This window comes from Lutjanus erythropterus, chromosome 4 (genome assembly GCF_056507025.1).
Source record: "Lutjanus erythropterus isolate fLutEry1 chromosome 4, fLutEry1.hap2, whole genome shotgun sequence".
NCBI lineage: Eukaryota > Metazoa > Chordata > Actinopteri > Lutjaniformes > Lutjanidae > Lutjanus > Lutjanus erythropterus.
In genome coordinates, this window is record NC_139320.1 from 6554601 (window position 1) to 6572441 (window position 17841).

Consider the following 17841-nt stretch of genomic DNA (forward strand, 5'->3'; position numbering starts at 1 on the left):
TGACCTGTGACACCATGAAAAAGAAAACAGGACAACACAGTCGAAAAGTCATGGCTGCTACTGAGGTGATTCAGAGAATTCACAACTTCAACTTAAATTTAAAAATGTGTTTAAAGCCTTCAAAACCTAAAACTAACAATACCTACTGATAACATGGGTGTAAAAATGTGCTATTATAATCATATTTGTTTTAAAATAGATTTTGATGAAAATGTCAGATCTTTAATGTTGTGTCCTACATTTCTGTAAGATTTTTATAAAAACATGATTTAATCAGGCATAAAAAATTCATGAAATAATGTTGCTTTTGGGTATGTCTCAACCATAACATGTCAACTCTGTAGCCCTTCTAAATCAAAGCTAAATAAGTGTGTATTTTGATTAGAATTAAGAGAACTCTGAGACACTTTAAAAAACAACTTCTCACTTCTCTAATAATTGAATAATGTGTTTGAAATGAGTACTTTTTCAATTTAATTAAGAATAAATAAAAAAAAATAAGTCGGTGTCCCATTTAAAAAAGGTCTGGACACGTCCCTGTATGTGACTTCAACTTTGCCATCAGATCCATTATAGAGAAGAGATGTTATATTCATAAATATGTTCACAAGGATTTATAAAAATGAGTTTATGTCAACAAAAAATCATGGTGTCCTCAGCCACAAAAAAATGCTATTTAATAAAATATCAAATCACGAAGAGGTTCAATAGCCAAGAGTGTGTTTTTTTTAAATATATTTTCCCATCATGATTGAAGATTAACAATCAAAACCCCCTAAAAATAAAGTTTTGTCCCAATTCAGCAGAATTAGTGCGTTATATTCAGCACTTCATATACATTCCAAGGAAGATTTGTTGTTTTAAAGTCTCAGAGTCCTGACATGACTCTTACTGAAACACTGTCAAACTTTGTGTTGGCAAACAAGTTCAGTCCCGGCTGAACAGCATTTCCTCCTGCCAAGTTTTAAATCTCCCTCATTGTGGACTACAGTTAATATATTGTGTCAGAGGGCACGTCCTCTTCAGACCACATGGATGAGGCAGGTTTTAGGAGAAACAAAAGCAACATTCAAATGGCAAAAAATCACATTGCCTATATATAATTTAGAGTGATGCTTAAAGGAGCATATATATATATATATATATATATATGGAGCATATATATATATATATATATATATATATATACATATATATATGTATGCATGTATATATACAAGATAAGGCAAGATGCACACAACAAAAATAAATTGATAGTAACAAGCAAGGACGAGTCCTCTGCTCAGAAAATACATACTCTAAAGTCAGTGTCTGCCTGTCTCACTGCCTACCAAACTCCATTAATATTTTGCTCAATTTAATTGTTATCAACTTCTGCTCCTTCTAAAACATTATTAATGATTTCTTACGACTCATAAAACAACACTTACTTATTTGGTAAACGTTCAGCATTAATTTGAACTCTAATTAACATGAAACGAAAACAACTAATGTGGTCCTGAATAGCACTGCTGTCAGAGTGATTGTCAGTGAGCATTTCAACTCTGCATGTTTCCTTAATGTCTGATGACACATCATGGTCATTTTATGATTCATTACAGAAAATATATTACAGATTTCTCCTTTAACAAGATTGTCCAACTGTGAGTGAAAGGTGTAGCAACATTGATCAGTCTAGTTTGGACGGTTTTATTATCACTTGTATCATTTTGAAAAACTGCTAATTTTATCAGAAAACAAGTGAGTGAGTGAAGACAAGACAAGAGACAAAGTCATTTTGCTGAAGGCAGATTTGATGCTGTAAAGAAGATCTTTAAATCACACAAAGCATTTTCAAGTGAAGTGGTACAGTGTAACCCCATGGTCTGAGTGATAAGAGGAAATCTTCACAAGGAAGTAGGAACTTGCATAAGAAGGTAGATCCCCATTAGATGAAAAATCAAGACAAAGTACTATTATGTGTCAGTGCTTTCAATGAACAGTCAGTTTCCTTGTGCATTCAGCACACTAGGTCATGTGTTCAGATCTTATTTCTCACTGAACTACAAGCACAAATTTTAGCTGATTGATAATAATCTCATCTTGATGTCCAGTTGCTGTTGATCCTTTAATATTTGTTATAATTCAGGACGATTTGATCATTTTCATTGGGAATGTAACATCCAATCCCTGAAAACAAAAAGATAAACCAGGGTTATAAACTGAATTAAGAAGAAGACGGGGTAAATGTTGGCTGTAAAATGACACAAAGCTGTTCTTGCGGTTGACGCACCAACATCAGGTCTGATGGTGGTGTTGTTGACTGTGTTGACCAGCAGCTCCCAGTAGGTCTGGTTTTCTGCACTTCCAGCCAGACCGTTGACGCTCTCCAGGAACGGGCCGTAGTTTGGATCCTCTGTGTAGGTGAAGCTGTGAAGGACAACAGCAGATGACTGTGTGAAGGATTTTTCTGACGCTGCTTCCTGTGCTATTTGATGGTGAATTCTGTTGCCTGTTTTTAAAGTCTGACAGTGTAGGAACACTGATTGACAGGACATTAAATTTGGAATAATTCTTCTTTGCTCACAAGCTTCAAGTTAAGCATTTTGCTGGATATTCATTTATTCTTTCATGCAGTTAGGGAGAGTGCAGCTGATATTATTAGTGTGGTTTTTCTTACCATGAGGGAAAAAGATCTGATCTGATATAAGAAAAGTCTCCTCAGCAACTTAAATAGTGTTTTTTAGTTAACCAAACATTTTTAGTTATTTTATTTGTGCACAAGAGATGAAAACTGAGGTAATGCAGCCTTTCTGTTAAAGGGATAGTTCACCCAAAAATGAAAATTCATTATTCACTCACCCTCATGGCGACTGAAGGTTGGGTTTAGTTTTTTAGTCCACAAAACACTGCTGGAGTTTCAAAGAAAAACGGCTCTGTAGAATCTCCCAAACAATTAAAGTGAATGGTGACCAGTTTTCAAACATAAAAAAATAAAAACATAAAATGCCTCCATACTTCTCGTCTGATGTAATTCAAGTCTCCTAAAACTCCAGCATGCCAAACTGACTAAAATAATGTTAATGTTAATCTTCACTGTAGATTCTTAGCTTGGAGCCACGTGCACATGCACACTGTCTGAACTGTGTGTGTGTATGTTGTGATGGTGTGCAAACAGCATGATGGGACTTTAGGAGACTTGGATTATGCCAGACAAATAGTATGTTTTTTTGTTGTTGTTTTTTTCAGTTGTTTTTTCTTTAATTTCATTGCTAATATTTTACAGATCTTGTTGGATGGCAGTGGTGGAGGAAGTATTAAGATATTTAACTTAAAATGATAGTTTGCCCAAAAAGTTTCACAGGAAAACCTTAACACATCCAAAGCAACAAAACATAAAGAGCTTCCTTGGCTGGTGTAATCCAAGTCCTAGAGGCCTGGCATGCCGTTCACTTGTGTGTGCACATGGTCACACCACACACACCCAGTTCAGACAGTGTGCAGGTGCATGTTGCTCCAAGCTAAGGATCTGCAGTGAGGATTTGGGCTAAAAACATGGTGTAGATGATGTCCTCCAAGTGAACTTTGCTTGATGGGGCTTTAAGAGACTTATGGACGTATGGAGGCATTTTATGTTTGTTTTTTTGTTTTGTTTTTTTCAGTTTGAAAACTGGTCACCATTCACCTGGTAGATTCTGTAGCACTGTTTTCCTGTGAAACTCCAGCAGTGTTTTGTGGACAATCATAATGAGTAGATAATGACTGAGTTATCATTTTTGGGTGAAACATTTAATATGTTACCATCTGATTCAAACTTGTGCCATATTAAAAGCAGTACAGAAATGTTACAGATCTGACATTTCTGTGCCAGGTTGGCACTTACTCAAGGACCATGAATTAGAGACCAACATGTTAAACTGCCATCAGTTCAACACAAAGGAACTTTAGATGTGGGCAAATAATTACTAAAACAGAGACAAAGGTCAGTGTACACTTTCAATTTACAAAATTCTTCATGAATTTAAACTGAAATATGTGACAAAATGTACCCTTATATGAACAGTAAAGTACTGAAAGTACAAGATTAAAGGAGCAGTATGTAGGACCTTGCAGTCTGACTAGCAAGTTGGAGCCATAGTTAGTAAATTAAATAGACTGAATCCTCCTTTAATATACAATAACTGTCAGTCGTCTGTTGATGTAAAATTAAGCCTGATATCCTTAAAACAAAAGCCCACTGCTCTGAAAATACACACTCTGGAGTTTGAATTCAGTGGCTGTCTGTATCACTGCCTGACAAACTCCATTAACATTTTACTCATTTTAACTGTTATAAAAATCTTAATGATTTCTTAAGAACCATACACAGACACTTACTCATTCAGTGAACATTTACCACCAGTTTGAGCTCTAATTAATGTAAAACAGGCGAACAAAAACAGATGTTTTGAACCGGACTGAGAAATTCAAGGGATAAGATGCTGGCTGTAGCATGTATTCAATACTATAGCCAGGATGTATTTCATTTCAGCTTCCTTTATCTCTGATGACACATCATGATCATTTTATGATTTAGTATAGTAAATATATTACATACTTCTCATTTAAGGGACTGCTATTGTTTTTTTGTTTTTTTCCAACGATATCTGGCAGCCCTACCCAGTCAACAGGCAGGGAGTGTAGTCTAGCTGTGATTAGATAAAAGCTTGATATACACCGATCAGGCATAACTTTATGACCACTGACAGGTGAAGTGAGTAACACTGATTATCTCTTCATCATGGCACCTGTTAGTGGGTGGGATATATTAGGCAGCAAGTGAACATTTTGTCCTCAAAGTTGTTAGGCAGTGTGATGCTTTGGACAATGTTCTGCTGGGAAACCTTGGGTCCTGCCATCCATGTGGATGTTACTTTGACACGTACCACCTACTTAAGCATTGTTGCAGACCATGTACACCCTTTCATGGAAACAGTATTCCCTGAAGGCTGTGGCCTCTTTCAGCAGGATAATGCTCCGTGACACAAAGCAAAAATGGTTCAGGAATGGTTTGAGGAGCACAACAATGAGTTTGATGTGTTGACTTGGCCTCCAAGTTCCCCAGATCTCAATCCAGTCGATCATCTGTGGGATGTTCTGGACAAACAAGTCTGATCCATGGAGGCCCCACCTCGTAACTTACAGAACTTAAAGGATCTGCTGCTAACATCTTGGTGTCAGATACCACAGCACACCTTCAGGGGTCTAGTGGAGTCCCTGCCTCGACTGGTCAGGGCTGTTTTGGCAGCAAAAGGGGGACCAACACAATATTAAGCAGGTTGTCACAATGTTATGTCTGATTGGTGTATTTGTACAAGTCATCTGATGATCAAGGAAAACTGGCTTCCAAAAACAGAATGAGCAAACAAGAAGAAATGTGTTGCTGCTGTTCAAAAGGTGTTAATTTATGTTAAAAAGTTGCATGTTACTCCTTCATGCTGGTGATTCAGCTCAAAGAAAAGAAAGAGCTGATGTGATGATCTTACGTGAAGTTTGCGTTTGAGTCCTGCAGTCTCCTCAGTCCACCCAGTAAGATTCCTCTGTACACCACGTAAGTGCTGAAGGCCTGACTGAGATAGTCTTGGTCCACAGAGTTTGTCACCAGGACATCGATGGGAGTTTGATTAGAGCCTGAAAGAAGTGAGTTGAATTCTTCTCAGTGAATATGGCCAAGGACTTTTTTGTATTCAGTAATAATAAAAATATTTTAAATAAATTGTTTGTGAACAGTTGTGAAGTTTACTTGCAGCTGGAGCACCAGGGAGCAGCAGCAGCAGCAGGGCTGCAGAGAGCAGAGCTGGAGTCTTCATTCTGACTGCTGGACAGAAGAACCTGAACACACAGGTAGACAGAGAAACACATCCAACAGATCATCATTAAAGATGAGCAGGTAAAATGTCAAGTACAAGTAGAGCTGCAACAATTAATCAAGTAATTGATTATTAATCAATTATTAAATTAATCATCAACTATTTAGTTGGATCATTGGTTTGGGTTTTGTTTTTTTAAGAAAAAAAAAATCTCTGACTTCAGCTTCTAAAATGTGGAGATTTCCTGGTTTCTCTACTTCTCTATGACAGTAAACTGAATATCTTGTGGACAAAACAACATATTTGAGGACGACACATTCAGCTTTGGGAAACACTGATCGATATTCAGTATATCCGTATTTATCGGCTCAAACCCTGATCGGCAGTGATGGAAACATGACACTCAGGTGGCACAATGCTATGAATGGTTGTTGCCTCAGTTGGTAACTTCTGTGACTCTTTTGCCTCTTTCCCATCCATACACAGGCTGGCTTGACTCCAACCAGTTTTACTCGAGGGGCAGACTGGGGACAGTTATTCTGTCAGTGGGGCATTTTCAACCTGGGTAGTAATAGTACACAAAGCAGTAGTGCACAAAAACAACATAAAATACCAATATTTGTTTATATTTTGACAAATAAGCACCATTAAAAGTAGACAAATCAGCTATTAGCAGTTCCTGTTTACAATGTATCCATGGATGTACAGACAGCTATCACTGATACTGAAGAAACCTTAAAAATGTGATGATTCTCAGGCAAGTTCTAAGAAGCATATTTTTCTTCTGCGGATTTATAAACACTGTGTCACTCTGTGCCAAGGGGTTAGTAATTTCCTGTAAATTCTTCACAGTAGAAGTGATATTTTATTATCTAAAAGTTTTTATAATGAAGCAGCAAAATCTGAAAATGTTGGATTTTCATTTGCGGTAAGTGAAAGTGAACATGATACGGTAAAATAGAGCAGATACCTGAAGGTACAGACAGCACAAAGATTACCTTCACCTTGACTTTGATGCAGGAGAGAAACTTAAAAACTTAAAAAGATTCATTTAGAAACTAAAAAAGCACTGAGAGTTGACCACAGACACTTTTAAAAATCCTGTACACACATAAGCTGAGTCTCGGCTTTCCAGTGACGCATCAGTTAAAAAAACACAAAAAAAAAACAAAAAAAAAAAAAACAGAAGCACAACTTGTGGGAAAGGAGTCAACTGCCTTTCCACAATGGGTTTACCCGCATGTAAAAAACCCCAAAAAACCTCCATATACAAATTTTAATGTAAAACAATATATCAGACCTGTAAGGGTGCAGGAGAAGTTAAGGTGGTTGAGATCCTTCCTCTTCAAATGGCTCCTGGTCCTTGTCAGAAACGATTATAGCTCTCCTCTACACATCACCAGCCAATCAGCACATACCAGACTCATGTCCAGCTGAGTCATATTTCATTTCCTGTTCCTCTCACATTCATAGACAGGATGTACAATCGTTGATGATCCTGATCCTGATTGGCAACATCAGCAGCTGACTCTGCAGCAGCTGATTAAAACCGGTCTGAACATCATCTACCGAGCATCAGTGATATCAGTGAGGTCAGATGCCTGCAGAGCCCAGAGAATAGCGCCGGGCAAGAGATACAGAAGTAACTACTGCTGTACCTCCAGACTGAAGAGCAGCTTCTTTCCTCAGACTGAGACTTGTTATCTGATCCTTGTGTATTTCAAGTTCTCCTACGTCATAGTAGCTGTTACTGGCACTATGCAGTGATGTTTTGATCATAGGTTAGGACTACAGTGGTCATTGATCTGTCTGTATTGGTTGGCAGTCTAGACAAATCCGTTTTACTCTGATGGTGAATACAAAAATCTTAGCTTAGCCAACACATTTTGCCTTAGTTTTCTGTAGATTACCAACCAATACCTTGGACTTCCATCATTTGTAGACAGTCAAGTTCAGATTTTCAGATTTTTATATTACGAACAGTGTTGGTGCACGGGACTCGGATGGGAGTGGTTTAGCAAAATAGTTGAGACAACTTAAAATTTAAAGGCAATGCACTGCAATAGATTTTGAGTTTTGAACCCAACTCAAATTCTTAAGTTTTGAAATAAACTTTAAAAAGATTTGCTGACCTGTGATCTTTAGTCGGGATAAATTACTTTTCTTCTTTAGATAAACTTGAATCTTTGAGCTTTAGAAACAAAAACAAAAAAAAAAAAAAATTGGTCACAGTAGCTACAAACCTGATTTTAGTGTGAAAAAGGACATAGTTTCATTGAAAATATTAAAATTGTAGCACTTACTTTCACTTAAATGAAAATTTTTAATACAGTATTTTGAGTTTCTAAAATTCAAAGCGTTAAGTTTATCTAAAGAAAAAAGTAAATGATCTCAACATAAGATCAATAGTTGGTAAAACTTTTTCCAAAACTTAAGAATTTAAGTTGGGCTCAAAACTCAAAAATCCATTGCAGTTCACAAAAGAAGTTGGACTAACTGGCAACGTGTAGGTTTTATTTCCAAAGCTTGTAAAATCAGGCAGACTGGACTGAATAATATTCAAGTATGGTATGAGGTCAGTTTATCTGACGGTTGTTGGCCCGTGTGTGAAGGATACCACACTGATGGCAGAATACACTCCACCAATATCTATTTTTGTTGCAAGACATAATTTAATTCATCTTGTCAGCACTATTTAGGTCAGGGGTGTAGTGTAGTGTAAACCCAAGTAAACTGGGTTTACTTGGGTTCAGGGGTAAACCCAAGTAAACCCAGTTCATCCACCTCTTTGAGCCACTTACTGTAAGACAACTGTCGCAATCAATGAGGAGAAACGGGTATACTGCAGTTTACCCACCTCTGTATTTAGCACTACACCGTTGATTCCAGTAAAATATCATGATGGTCTGTTTGAGAATTCATCTACAGTTCCTCAACAGTCATGTGAAAGTCTGCAGGGAAGGCTAATGTCAGTCACAGTTGCGGCTGCACAGCAGTACAAGGAGCCAGATCCAAGTGTGTCCTCCTAGATCAGAGAAGTACATAAACAAAAAAAAAATCACTGCTTGAAGTTACGTTCAGACATAATAATACACTTTATTTAAAGGCCTTTCATGACGTTCAAGGCGACCCTACATCGGCATAGATCAGAGGTGGGCAATTATTTCTCGTGGGGCCACATGAGAAATTGATCAGGCTGTCGTGGGCCAGACACACTGATATAGGGTCCTAATAAAGGTCAAATCTCTAATAATGGAATAGTCAGAAGTGTTCTACATAGGACAGTTCTACTGTTGGTCACCCTTTCTCAATTGCTGTGTGATGAATTATGGACAAATTTTTTTTTGGCAATGCCTAAAACATAAGAACATAAACAACATTGATGTGCAGCATTGAGGGAATACAGTTACAGTTTAATAAAAAAAATATATATATATATATACAGTTCATGATCTTTACTTATGAATACAGCACTGACCCCTTTCAAAATAAAGGTCTGATAACAGTTTAATAGAGTTTGGGTACAGCATGAGAGAAGGCCCTGGAACCCACTGTGCTGAGGTTAACAGTTGGTACCATCAGTAGATCTGCTGATGAGGACTGCAGGGGGCGAGAGGGAGTGTGAGTGTGCAGGAAGTCTGTGAGATAAACAGGTGAAAGTTACTTATGCAGGGTTTTGAAAGTCAACAGAAGGATTTCGATTTTTGATGAGTTAATAAGCAGTGTCAACTGTTTGAATATTGAATATTTTGTCTGTGTGCTGCATTCAACTGAATACAAGTTTAAAAGTTTTTGCAAATTATTGCATTCTGCTTTTGTTTAAATTTTACACAACATCCCAACTTTTTGGAACTTTTTGGGGTTTGTAAAATGGCTCCTGTACATATTTTAATCATAAAACTAGAAAAATATTTGCAGAACAACTCTAAACTATATTGTGAATGTTGCAAAACAAGAAGAGCATCAACACCTCCTGTTGAAGTTGTCCCAACTTCCCCCAATGGTCAGGAAAGCACCTGCTGTCAGCTACACAAAGAGCCACAGTTCTACTTATCTTGGTAAACTTCCTTCAGAGCTTACCTTGCATTCAGTTTACCTCCCAGACCAGGATGTTTTTGTTTAAATCAGAACCTCAGCAGAAAGTGAAATGTGAAATGCAAACAGAAATGTGATTTATTTCTTTGTTTCCTTGTGTTGCATATGAAGGTCAGGTTCTTTATAAAAGCTGGTTCTTGAAAGCAGAGACATCGTATGTTCCACCTTTGACTTCTGTTGCTCTGCAGAACAACAAGACAACAATGACGGACGCGACAGGTAAGGACTAATATTACTGCTGGAAAAGTTTCAGATATTTGTGACTGTATGATTAAAATAGTTTTTAACGCTGATTTTTTTGGTATCACAAGAAAATGATTTTCAATTGATCAGTCCTAAAACGTGTTTTTTGTTTTTTTTTGTTTTTCAACAAAGCTACACATTCCTGACAGTCATGTCAGTGTTGGCTGACTTAAGATGAACCAGACACTCACTTTTAAGTTCTCCATGACTGACCCATGATCTACTGAAAATAAAAGTTGTTTTCTTGTGATAAATTATCTCAAGAAATCTGCCTTTTGTTTTCATGAGATAATGAGATAAATTAACCTGTTATCTTGAAAAAAATTAAATAATTTACTTAAAAAAAAAAATCATGATAAATGATTTTATCCTCTGTTTTCTACAGATAAAGCGAAATGTTTTCCTTCCTTCAAACTGAATATCAAGAACACTGTGGAGCCGCAGCCGCTTACAACTTTTGCTGTTCCAGCAAAATCTAATCAGAGCCTCCTTCAGGCAATGCAAGAATACCAGACAACCAGTACAGGCTTTTGGTAAGTTATTCAATAAGCCTCATGTTTCTATTTTATTGAAAGATTAATCAAATTAAATCAATCAATGTGTTCGGGGTCTTGCTGTATGTTCAAACTTCCTTCCAGCTTCAGTCTTTATCATGCAATATTCTGTGTGTTTTTATTACGTAGAAACATACGCAACTAAATGACAACTTGCAGTACTGATTTATTACATTTTGGATCATTCACCAGTTTGTTAATTTCCTCTCTGAGCAGTAAACATCAACCTACTGGACGGCGTGGGTGACACAGGTGATATTGCTATCTTACACTGAAGCAGTTATCGTTTTTTCCTACATTTGCAAAATAGCAAATGAACTTGTGACTGTCTGTGCGCCAAGAGGCAGGAGGTCTGAAAATGAGACCAGGCATGTTTTGTTTCTTGTACACAGCAGTTATATATCTGCACGATGTTTACCCTTCATGTATTGTATTACTTTTTGCCTTCCATTCTTCCATCATGCTGCCAACATTTGCACTCCGGGCTCATCTGCTTTTTAAAGGTGTTGAGAGCTGGCATTTCTGGTTTATTGCATGTTCGGCCTGGAACACGCCTCTTAATTAATCAAGGCACAGCTGACGGTGTATCCTGCTGTGCACCATGGGTGCACGGGGGGGCGGGACAGGGCAGGGTGCCCCTGGCGCAAGAATGCAAAGGTGGATTTGGACACACCTTGAAGAAATTAAAACTCTTGTGCATTGACCCATGTGCTGTAAGGTGAGGCTCTGTGACTCTCATCCACATCAGCGACATTTTTTGCAGCTTTTGTGAGACTGTGTTGTCTCTGCAGTTTCCAGACCAAGGACGTCCCCACCAGTGGACCGTATGTGGTGGAAGTGAAGTGGAACGGACACGAGGCAAAAAGTGGAGAAGACACTTTCTGGGAAGCAGTTCTCTACGATGAAGGAAAACGAGAAGCCAAACCTATCAGTAAGACAAAAGCAAAATACAAAACTAAAAATAAATAAATAAATAAACAAACAAACAGACGTGACACTCTTCTTGAGGCAGAAAGAATCTGACTGGGATCAACAAGAGGAACAAGGCAGTAACCACTAATAAGACTGATACAAGTATAAGGTGACCAGAAACACATGAACGCTCTGTGTCTGCTGCCTGTAAAAGCAACTGTTTGCTAACATGTTAGCCATATTAACATCAACATTATAAGATTATGTCACTGTTATGCTAACAGGTTGTGTCTGCTGCCCCCAAAATCAATCAATTAACCAGTTCATTTAAGTTAACAGTCTAAGGGAAATTTCAAATTCACAGTGCTGGAGTACAGAGCCTGAACAGCACAATTCATGTGTATTTACATGATGTTATCACATGGCTTTGTTAAATACTCAACTCTGATTGGTCAGTTACAGTATTCTATGTTCTCTTATTTCTTCATAACAGGCCGTTGCTATAAAGAATAGGCTGTTGCTATGAACATAGACTCTGGAGGAGCAATAAAATCATTTTTAAATCAACAAAACCCTTTTTATAGTCAACATTTTGTGTCAGTGTATTAATTTATTTTGTAAGTAACCATGTAGTAAGTGAGATAATGTACAGTGAGCAGGTCATTATTGTGAAATAAACCACTTCAGAGTTCCTTTGAGTAAATTTACTTCTAATAGTAACTTAAGCTCAGCTTAATTCATGAAAACTGCCTCTGACAAATGGGACAAACATGATGAAAACGTACATTTTTTTCCTTAAGATTCTTACAAGTTCATCACACTATATTGATTTTTATTGATAACATCTACTGATCTGTTTTTTTAATCTCTTTCACAGGCCTTGGCTACAAGGTTTGCCCCAATGACAATGTGTTCCTGAGGTTTTCTTTCTTCTAAGGCGCTGTGTGAATATCTGACACGCAACATATTACAAATCAAAAGCCTAAGAAGTGATTTCTAACAATGTGTAAATTTGATGAATTTTGATCAGAATTGAAGTTCCAACAAATGAAGTAATAAATGATGAAAACATATTTCTGTCTCTCTGTCTGTCTTATTGTCTTCTCTCTCACATCAGGATACACACTAACAATGCAGGTCTGTTTTGTATCATTTACCTTTTAAAAGACACGCCTATACATTTTCCTGAAATTGGCAGAAGAAGGTCTGTGTAAAAACTAGAGTTGCAAATGATAAGCTCTTTCCTTGATCGATCGTTGGTAAAATTAACTATCAATTAATTGATCAATTGTTCTTGCAAAATCTTTTGCATGTACTAAAAAATACCAAATGTATTTTTTCCCCTCAATCAAAGTTTTATTTCCAGCATCACATACACTTTTAGAAATAAAGGTGTTACCTAGAACCATATAGGTTTTTTTTGGCTTGGCCTGTAGGAGAACCATTTTCCTTTCATATAAGTTCGCCTGGAACCTTTTCAAACAGTTCTACCTAGAACCCAACATGAAAGGTTATATCTAGAATCATCTGTGAAAGGTTACACGTAGAACCCCCTGTGAGAGGTTCAACAGAGAACCCATTTATGGTGCAATGGTTCAACCTAGAACCCTCTGAAACTTCTATATAGAAGTCTTCCATCTTTGTGGCTAACAGGAACCCTACCAGGTGCTTCAACTGAGAACCTTTTTATATCTTAAGTGTTTTATGTAGAACCGATTCAAGGGCTTCAACCGAGAACCTTTTTATACTCCACAGGTTTTTATCTAGAATCAACACAGAGGGTTCTACTAAGAACTGTGTTATATTATGGTATAAAGAACCCTTGAAAAACCTGCAAGGATTTCAACAAGCTTTGAAAAATACTTTCTTCTAAAAAGAAAGTTATTTGGTTCTTCTTCTTAATGGAACCCTTATTATTTTTTCAAAGAACCTTTGACAAACCCTTTCTTCCAAAAAAGGGTTCTTCAGAAGAAAGGTGTTCTGAGTAGAATCAAAGCCCTTCAGGAAGAACCCTTTTGGAACCCTTATTTGTGAGAATGCAGCCTATGAAACATATTTCAGATGTTTGTTTGTTAGTAGATTGATCATGTCAGATTTAACTGACCAAACTTTTAATGGCTGATTAATCAATTATTAATTCATTGTTATCATCCCTGGTAAAAACAAATAAATACGTTTTATAAAATGATTTGACTTCAGTTGAGATAAACTGAGTTAGGTTCAATTATGACTTCAAACTGTAAATGTGTGATTTGCATCAGAACTTAAAGATTTCTTCATTCAAATTTTAGAGATCGAAAATCAAACACTCAAATTTGCGTTTATATATTTCAGTCAACCTCAGTGTTCTGCTTGTCTTTCAGTCTGCAGAGTTCAGTCCTGATTTCCTGAGGATTCAGTTCTGTAAAGCTGCCACACTGTGGCAGCACTGAGCTGCACACATGGAGGCACGGCTGGAGAAAACCCATCCTCAAGTTCACAGAAATGTCATTTATTCTTCCATTTTAATTTGCAAATTAATTAAGAACCTGCAAACCAACAAAAGTGTGATGATAGTTTAGATAGTTATTTAATAGATTGTTGATGTAAAGTTTGCTGAAATATGCTCACAGTCTTAAACACATTCAGTCCTGTAGACTCTTCCACAGTGGTACAGTGTTTCCTGAAGGTGACATCCAAACAAACAAACTCATGGAAAGAGTTAATTTTGTAATGTTTTTCAATTTCAGGTGGCATAAATTTAATTTGAAAAAAGATAGCAGACTCCCGCACACTGTCTCGCTTTCTAGTGATTCATTGAATGTCCGACGTTTCGGTCCAAACGACCTTCATCAGGTATACTGGCGGCATACAAACATTTCTACATGCATTTAAAGACAGCGGATGCCTCCGCCTCCAAATTCAGGTGTCATCAGTGCAGCATTAGGGCCGGAAACTCATCAAATCTCAGTAAACATTTTTTCTTTTGTAACACCCCACACATGAAAAATATCTACATATATACATAGACCAACACATATCTCAATGTTATCTGGTGCATCATACTGCAAAATATATCAATCTCCAAAAAAGGGACATCAGTATATCAATATCCAAATAATCATGTCAGATAGGTATTAAAGGGAAAACGTTTTTTTTTTAGACATAATTATTTAAAGGCTGAAAATGGAGTCTCAATGACCTGTTAAGTCAAGTGTGTGCATATATACATATATACATACATATATATGTATATGTAGTGTGTGCGTATATATGTATATATGCTGCTATGATATACTGATGTCCCTTTTTTGGAGATTGATATATTTTGCAGTATGATGCACCAGATAACATTGAGATATGTGTTGGTCTATGTATATATGTAGATATTTTTCATGTGTGGGGTGTTACAAAAGAAAAAATGTTTACTGAGATTTGATGAGTTTCCGGCCCTAATGCTGCACTGATGACACCTGAATGCCGCCAGTATACCTGATGAAGGTCGTTTGGACCGAAACGTCGGATATTCAATAAATCACTAGAAAGTGAGACAGTGTGCGGGAGTCTGCTATCTTTTTTCAAATTGAATTTTTCCTCCGACGCACCTGTCAGATATTTCAGGTGTGCAGAGACCTTCTCAACATTGTTTGAACATTTTTGAGGTGGCATAAATTTGAAATAGATGAGGCAATTGAATATTTTCCCTTACTAATGCAATTCAAATTTTAACCAAAAAAAACTTTTACAGTGTTGCTATAAGGTAACACACCTGAAATCAGTAGCTGCGATGTTGCAATCGCAGTTTTCTGTCAATTCTATGCAACCTTGCAATTTTGTCCAAACTCCACAACTTTTCTGCAAATTTGACCAATCATTGTTGCTTCCATTCTGTTTCATTCCACCAATCACAGCACTCTCCGGTGCAAAATACCTTTTATTTGCATTTTTGTAGCCAATAAGGTGATTTGATAGCAAACAAACCAATGAAAACCAGGACATATGGACGAAAAAACAAAACAAAAAAAAGTATATTAATGACTGATCTTTAATTGGTTTTTTGCTAAGCATTTAACCAGTTAAAAATGCATTCATGGATATTTAAGCAATAGTCATGGCAACTTTGTTAACTTTGTTTTGTTTGCTGGAGACATTAAAACATAAAAACTTACAATGAGAAGAAAAAAAAACAGCCAATCAAAATGAGGGAAAAAACACTTTATTTATAATATATTTATTTATTAATTATTAATGATTCATTGATTGTTAGTGTTTTAACTATTGGTAAAACAAAACACACAAAATTTAGAGCCCTAGTCTGGAGAGGTGACTGTGACATCATCGGTTAAAAGTAACTAGTACTTGGAGTAGTTTTTTTTTTGACAAATACTTTGTACTTTTACTTCAGTATTTTTCTAACACTAGTACTTTTACTTGTAATTGAGTAATATTTTAGCAATGTAATAGTACTTGTAAGTGAGTACAAATTTTCAGTACTCTTTCCACCACTGCCTATGAATTTTCTGAACAATTCACATCAAGTAGATAAAAATCTTGCATTGCTAGAATCTATCTTGAAGAGGAAAACTACTCTATTCATATATGAATCACACACTGAAGTCTGCTGTTAGAGTTCACTAACACACACTCACACATCTTCACATTTACTGTTTTTAAATTCATACCATTATCACTGTTGTTTATTGTTGTTTCTATCAAACATTTTGGTGCTGTTAGTTTCCCATCACTTGTATTATTTTTGTATTTTCTCTATTTTTGAGTTCTTGATAATTTTTTTTTATTTAGGTGGAGGTTTCAGTGAAGCCCTCTGGGTTTTTTTTTTTTTTTTTTTTTGCCTCTTTCTGCACTGCATATCATTTGTCATATTTTGTGTTTTAATTGTGCAAAATAAAACTAAAATAAACTAAACAAACAGACAACATAAGGTCATGCTACTACCACTACCACCACCACTAATGCTACCGCGGCGGCGTTGGCGGCGGAGGGATGAGCTGAACTCCCCGTCCCCCTCTGTACTGATGCATCAGGCACCCTGTGCAGGCGCACCAGGAAACAAGGAGACACAGCCCAGTGAGTGAGACAGGATCAGCATCATGTAACAATATCCATGTCCCCTGGCTGGGGAAGCACCTACTATAAACTACACAAAGACCTACACATCACTTATCTCATTCAACTTCCTTCAGAGCGTCAACTCAGACGTTTGTTGATAAAAATCAAAACCACAGCAAAACGAGATCATTCCTGACTCCTGACTCCTCCCTCTAGGAATGAAAACTATTTGTTTCCTTGTGTCACTCAGCAATGTTAACATATAAGGGTTGATTATAAATGCTTGAGTCGTGGAGGTAGTGATACTGTATGTCCCATGTTTGACTTCTGTCGCTCTGCAGAACAAGACAACAATGTCCACTGAGTCAGGTGAGGTCAATATTACTGCACGAAATGTTGATCAGTGCAGTGTCAGATATTTGAAAGAGTATTTAGCCACTAATGACTTGAAATTCTGTTTTTATCATCCACTTTTTCCCTACAGATAAGCTTGAATGTGTTATAATCTCCTTCAAGCTACATATAAAGAAACTGAAGGAGCCAGGACGCGTTCGAATGTTCACCGTTTCAACGAGAAGTGGTCAGACTCTCCTTCAGGCACTGCAGAAATGCCAGAAAACCAATCCAGACAAATTTAGGTAAGTTATTCAAAATGTATTCCATTCGCAATAATATTTGTAAGCCTCTGATGCATGCTGGGTTTTTTTCTTTATCGGCTTTTCACAGTTGCTAAGACACATTTCAACCTTTTCTCAGAAGTCTAAACACAAAACCAAATGTTCAAGCTACATTCACAAAACCTCTGACTCTCCTGGTAAAATCTAACAATACTGTCAACTATAGACAGACTCCAAACACTACTGATCAGTCAGTACACAAGACAGAAAAAACACTGTCAGCACAAGTAGCAACAGGAGAATATTTTTAAGATTTTAAAAATGTATTTAGAATTGAAATATATATATATATATATATTCAAGTAATACAGGTAACGGATTTACAATTTTAACAATTGCTAAAACTGAACCCCGTTCTTTGGATCAAATGCTCAGAGCTCTAAACCCATTGAACAAATCATTCACTCTTTTTGGCAAAACATTTGCAAAACACTTGTGACAGAAGCTGAACACAACTCCAACACAAATATCATTTACACACAG

The 17841-nt window shown here is 36.7% G+C and overlaps 2 protein-coding genes across 2 annotated transcripts; one reads left to right on the forward strand and one right to left on the reverse strand.

Moving 5' to 3' along the window:
• Positions 1–1791: 1791 nt before the first annotated feature.
• LOC146327413 (uncharacterized) lies at positions 1792–7259 on the reverse strand. The gene is made up of 5 exons (XM_084716318.1): positions 7129–7259; positions 5762–5850; positions 5505–5649; positions 2273–2409; positions 1792–2169 (listed from the first exon to the last, which is right to left on the reverse strand). Exons 2-5 carry the CDS (start codon positions 5826–5828, stop codon positions 2108–2110), a joined length of 411 nt encoding a protein of 136 aa, XP_084572444.1. The 5' UTR covers positions 5829–5850; positions 7129–7259; the 3' UTR covers positions 1792–2107.
• On the forward strand, positions 5537–12705 carry LOC146327414 (uncharacterized). The gene is made up of 6 exons (XM_084716319.1): positions 5537–5658; positions 5749–5862; positions 10035–10142; positions 10552–10699; positions 11512–11651; positions 12510–12705. The coding sequence occupies exons 3-6, from the start codon at positions 10127–10129 to the stop codon at positions 12566–12568; spliced, it is 363 nt and encodes a 120-aa protein (XP_084572445.1). The 5' UTR covers positions 5537–5658; positions 5749–5862; positions 10035–10126; the 3' UTR covers positions 12569–12705.
• Positions 12706–17841: the final 5136 nt, after the last annotated feature.

Excerpts from the sequence above, each read along its gene's own strand:
- LOC146327413 (XM_084716318.1), bottom strand. The coding sequence starts at position 5,828 with ATGAAGACTCCAGCTCTGCTCTCTGCAGCCCTGCTGCTGCTGCTGCTC. Across the intron at positions 5,650-5,761 it reads CCCTGGTGCTCCAGCTGCAA|GCTCTAATCAAACTCCCATC; the intron begins GTAAACTTCACA and ends CACTTCTTTCAG. Across the intron at positions 2,170-2,272 it reads CACCATCAGACCTGATGTTG|GGATTGGATGTTACATTCCC; the intron begins GTGCGTCAACCG and ends TTTTGTTTTCAG.
- LOC146327414 (XM_084716319.1), top strand. Across the intron at positions 10,700-11,511 it reads ACAACCAGTACAGGCTTTTG|TTTCCAGACCAAGGACGTCC; the intron begins GTAAGTTATTCA and ends TTGTCTCTGCAG. Across the intron at positions 11,652-12,509 it reads ACGAGAAGCCAAACCTATCA|GCCTTGGCTACAAGGTTTGC; the intron begins GTAAGACAAAAG and ends TCTCTTTCACAG.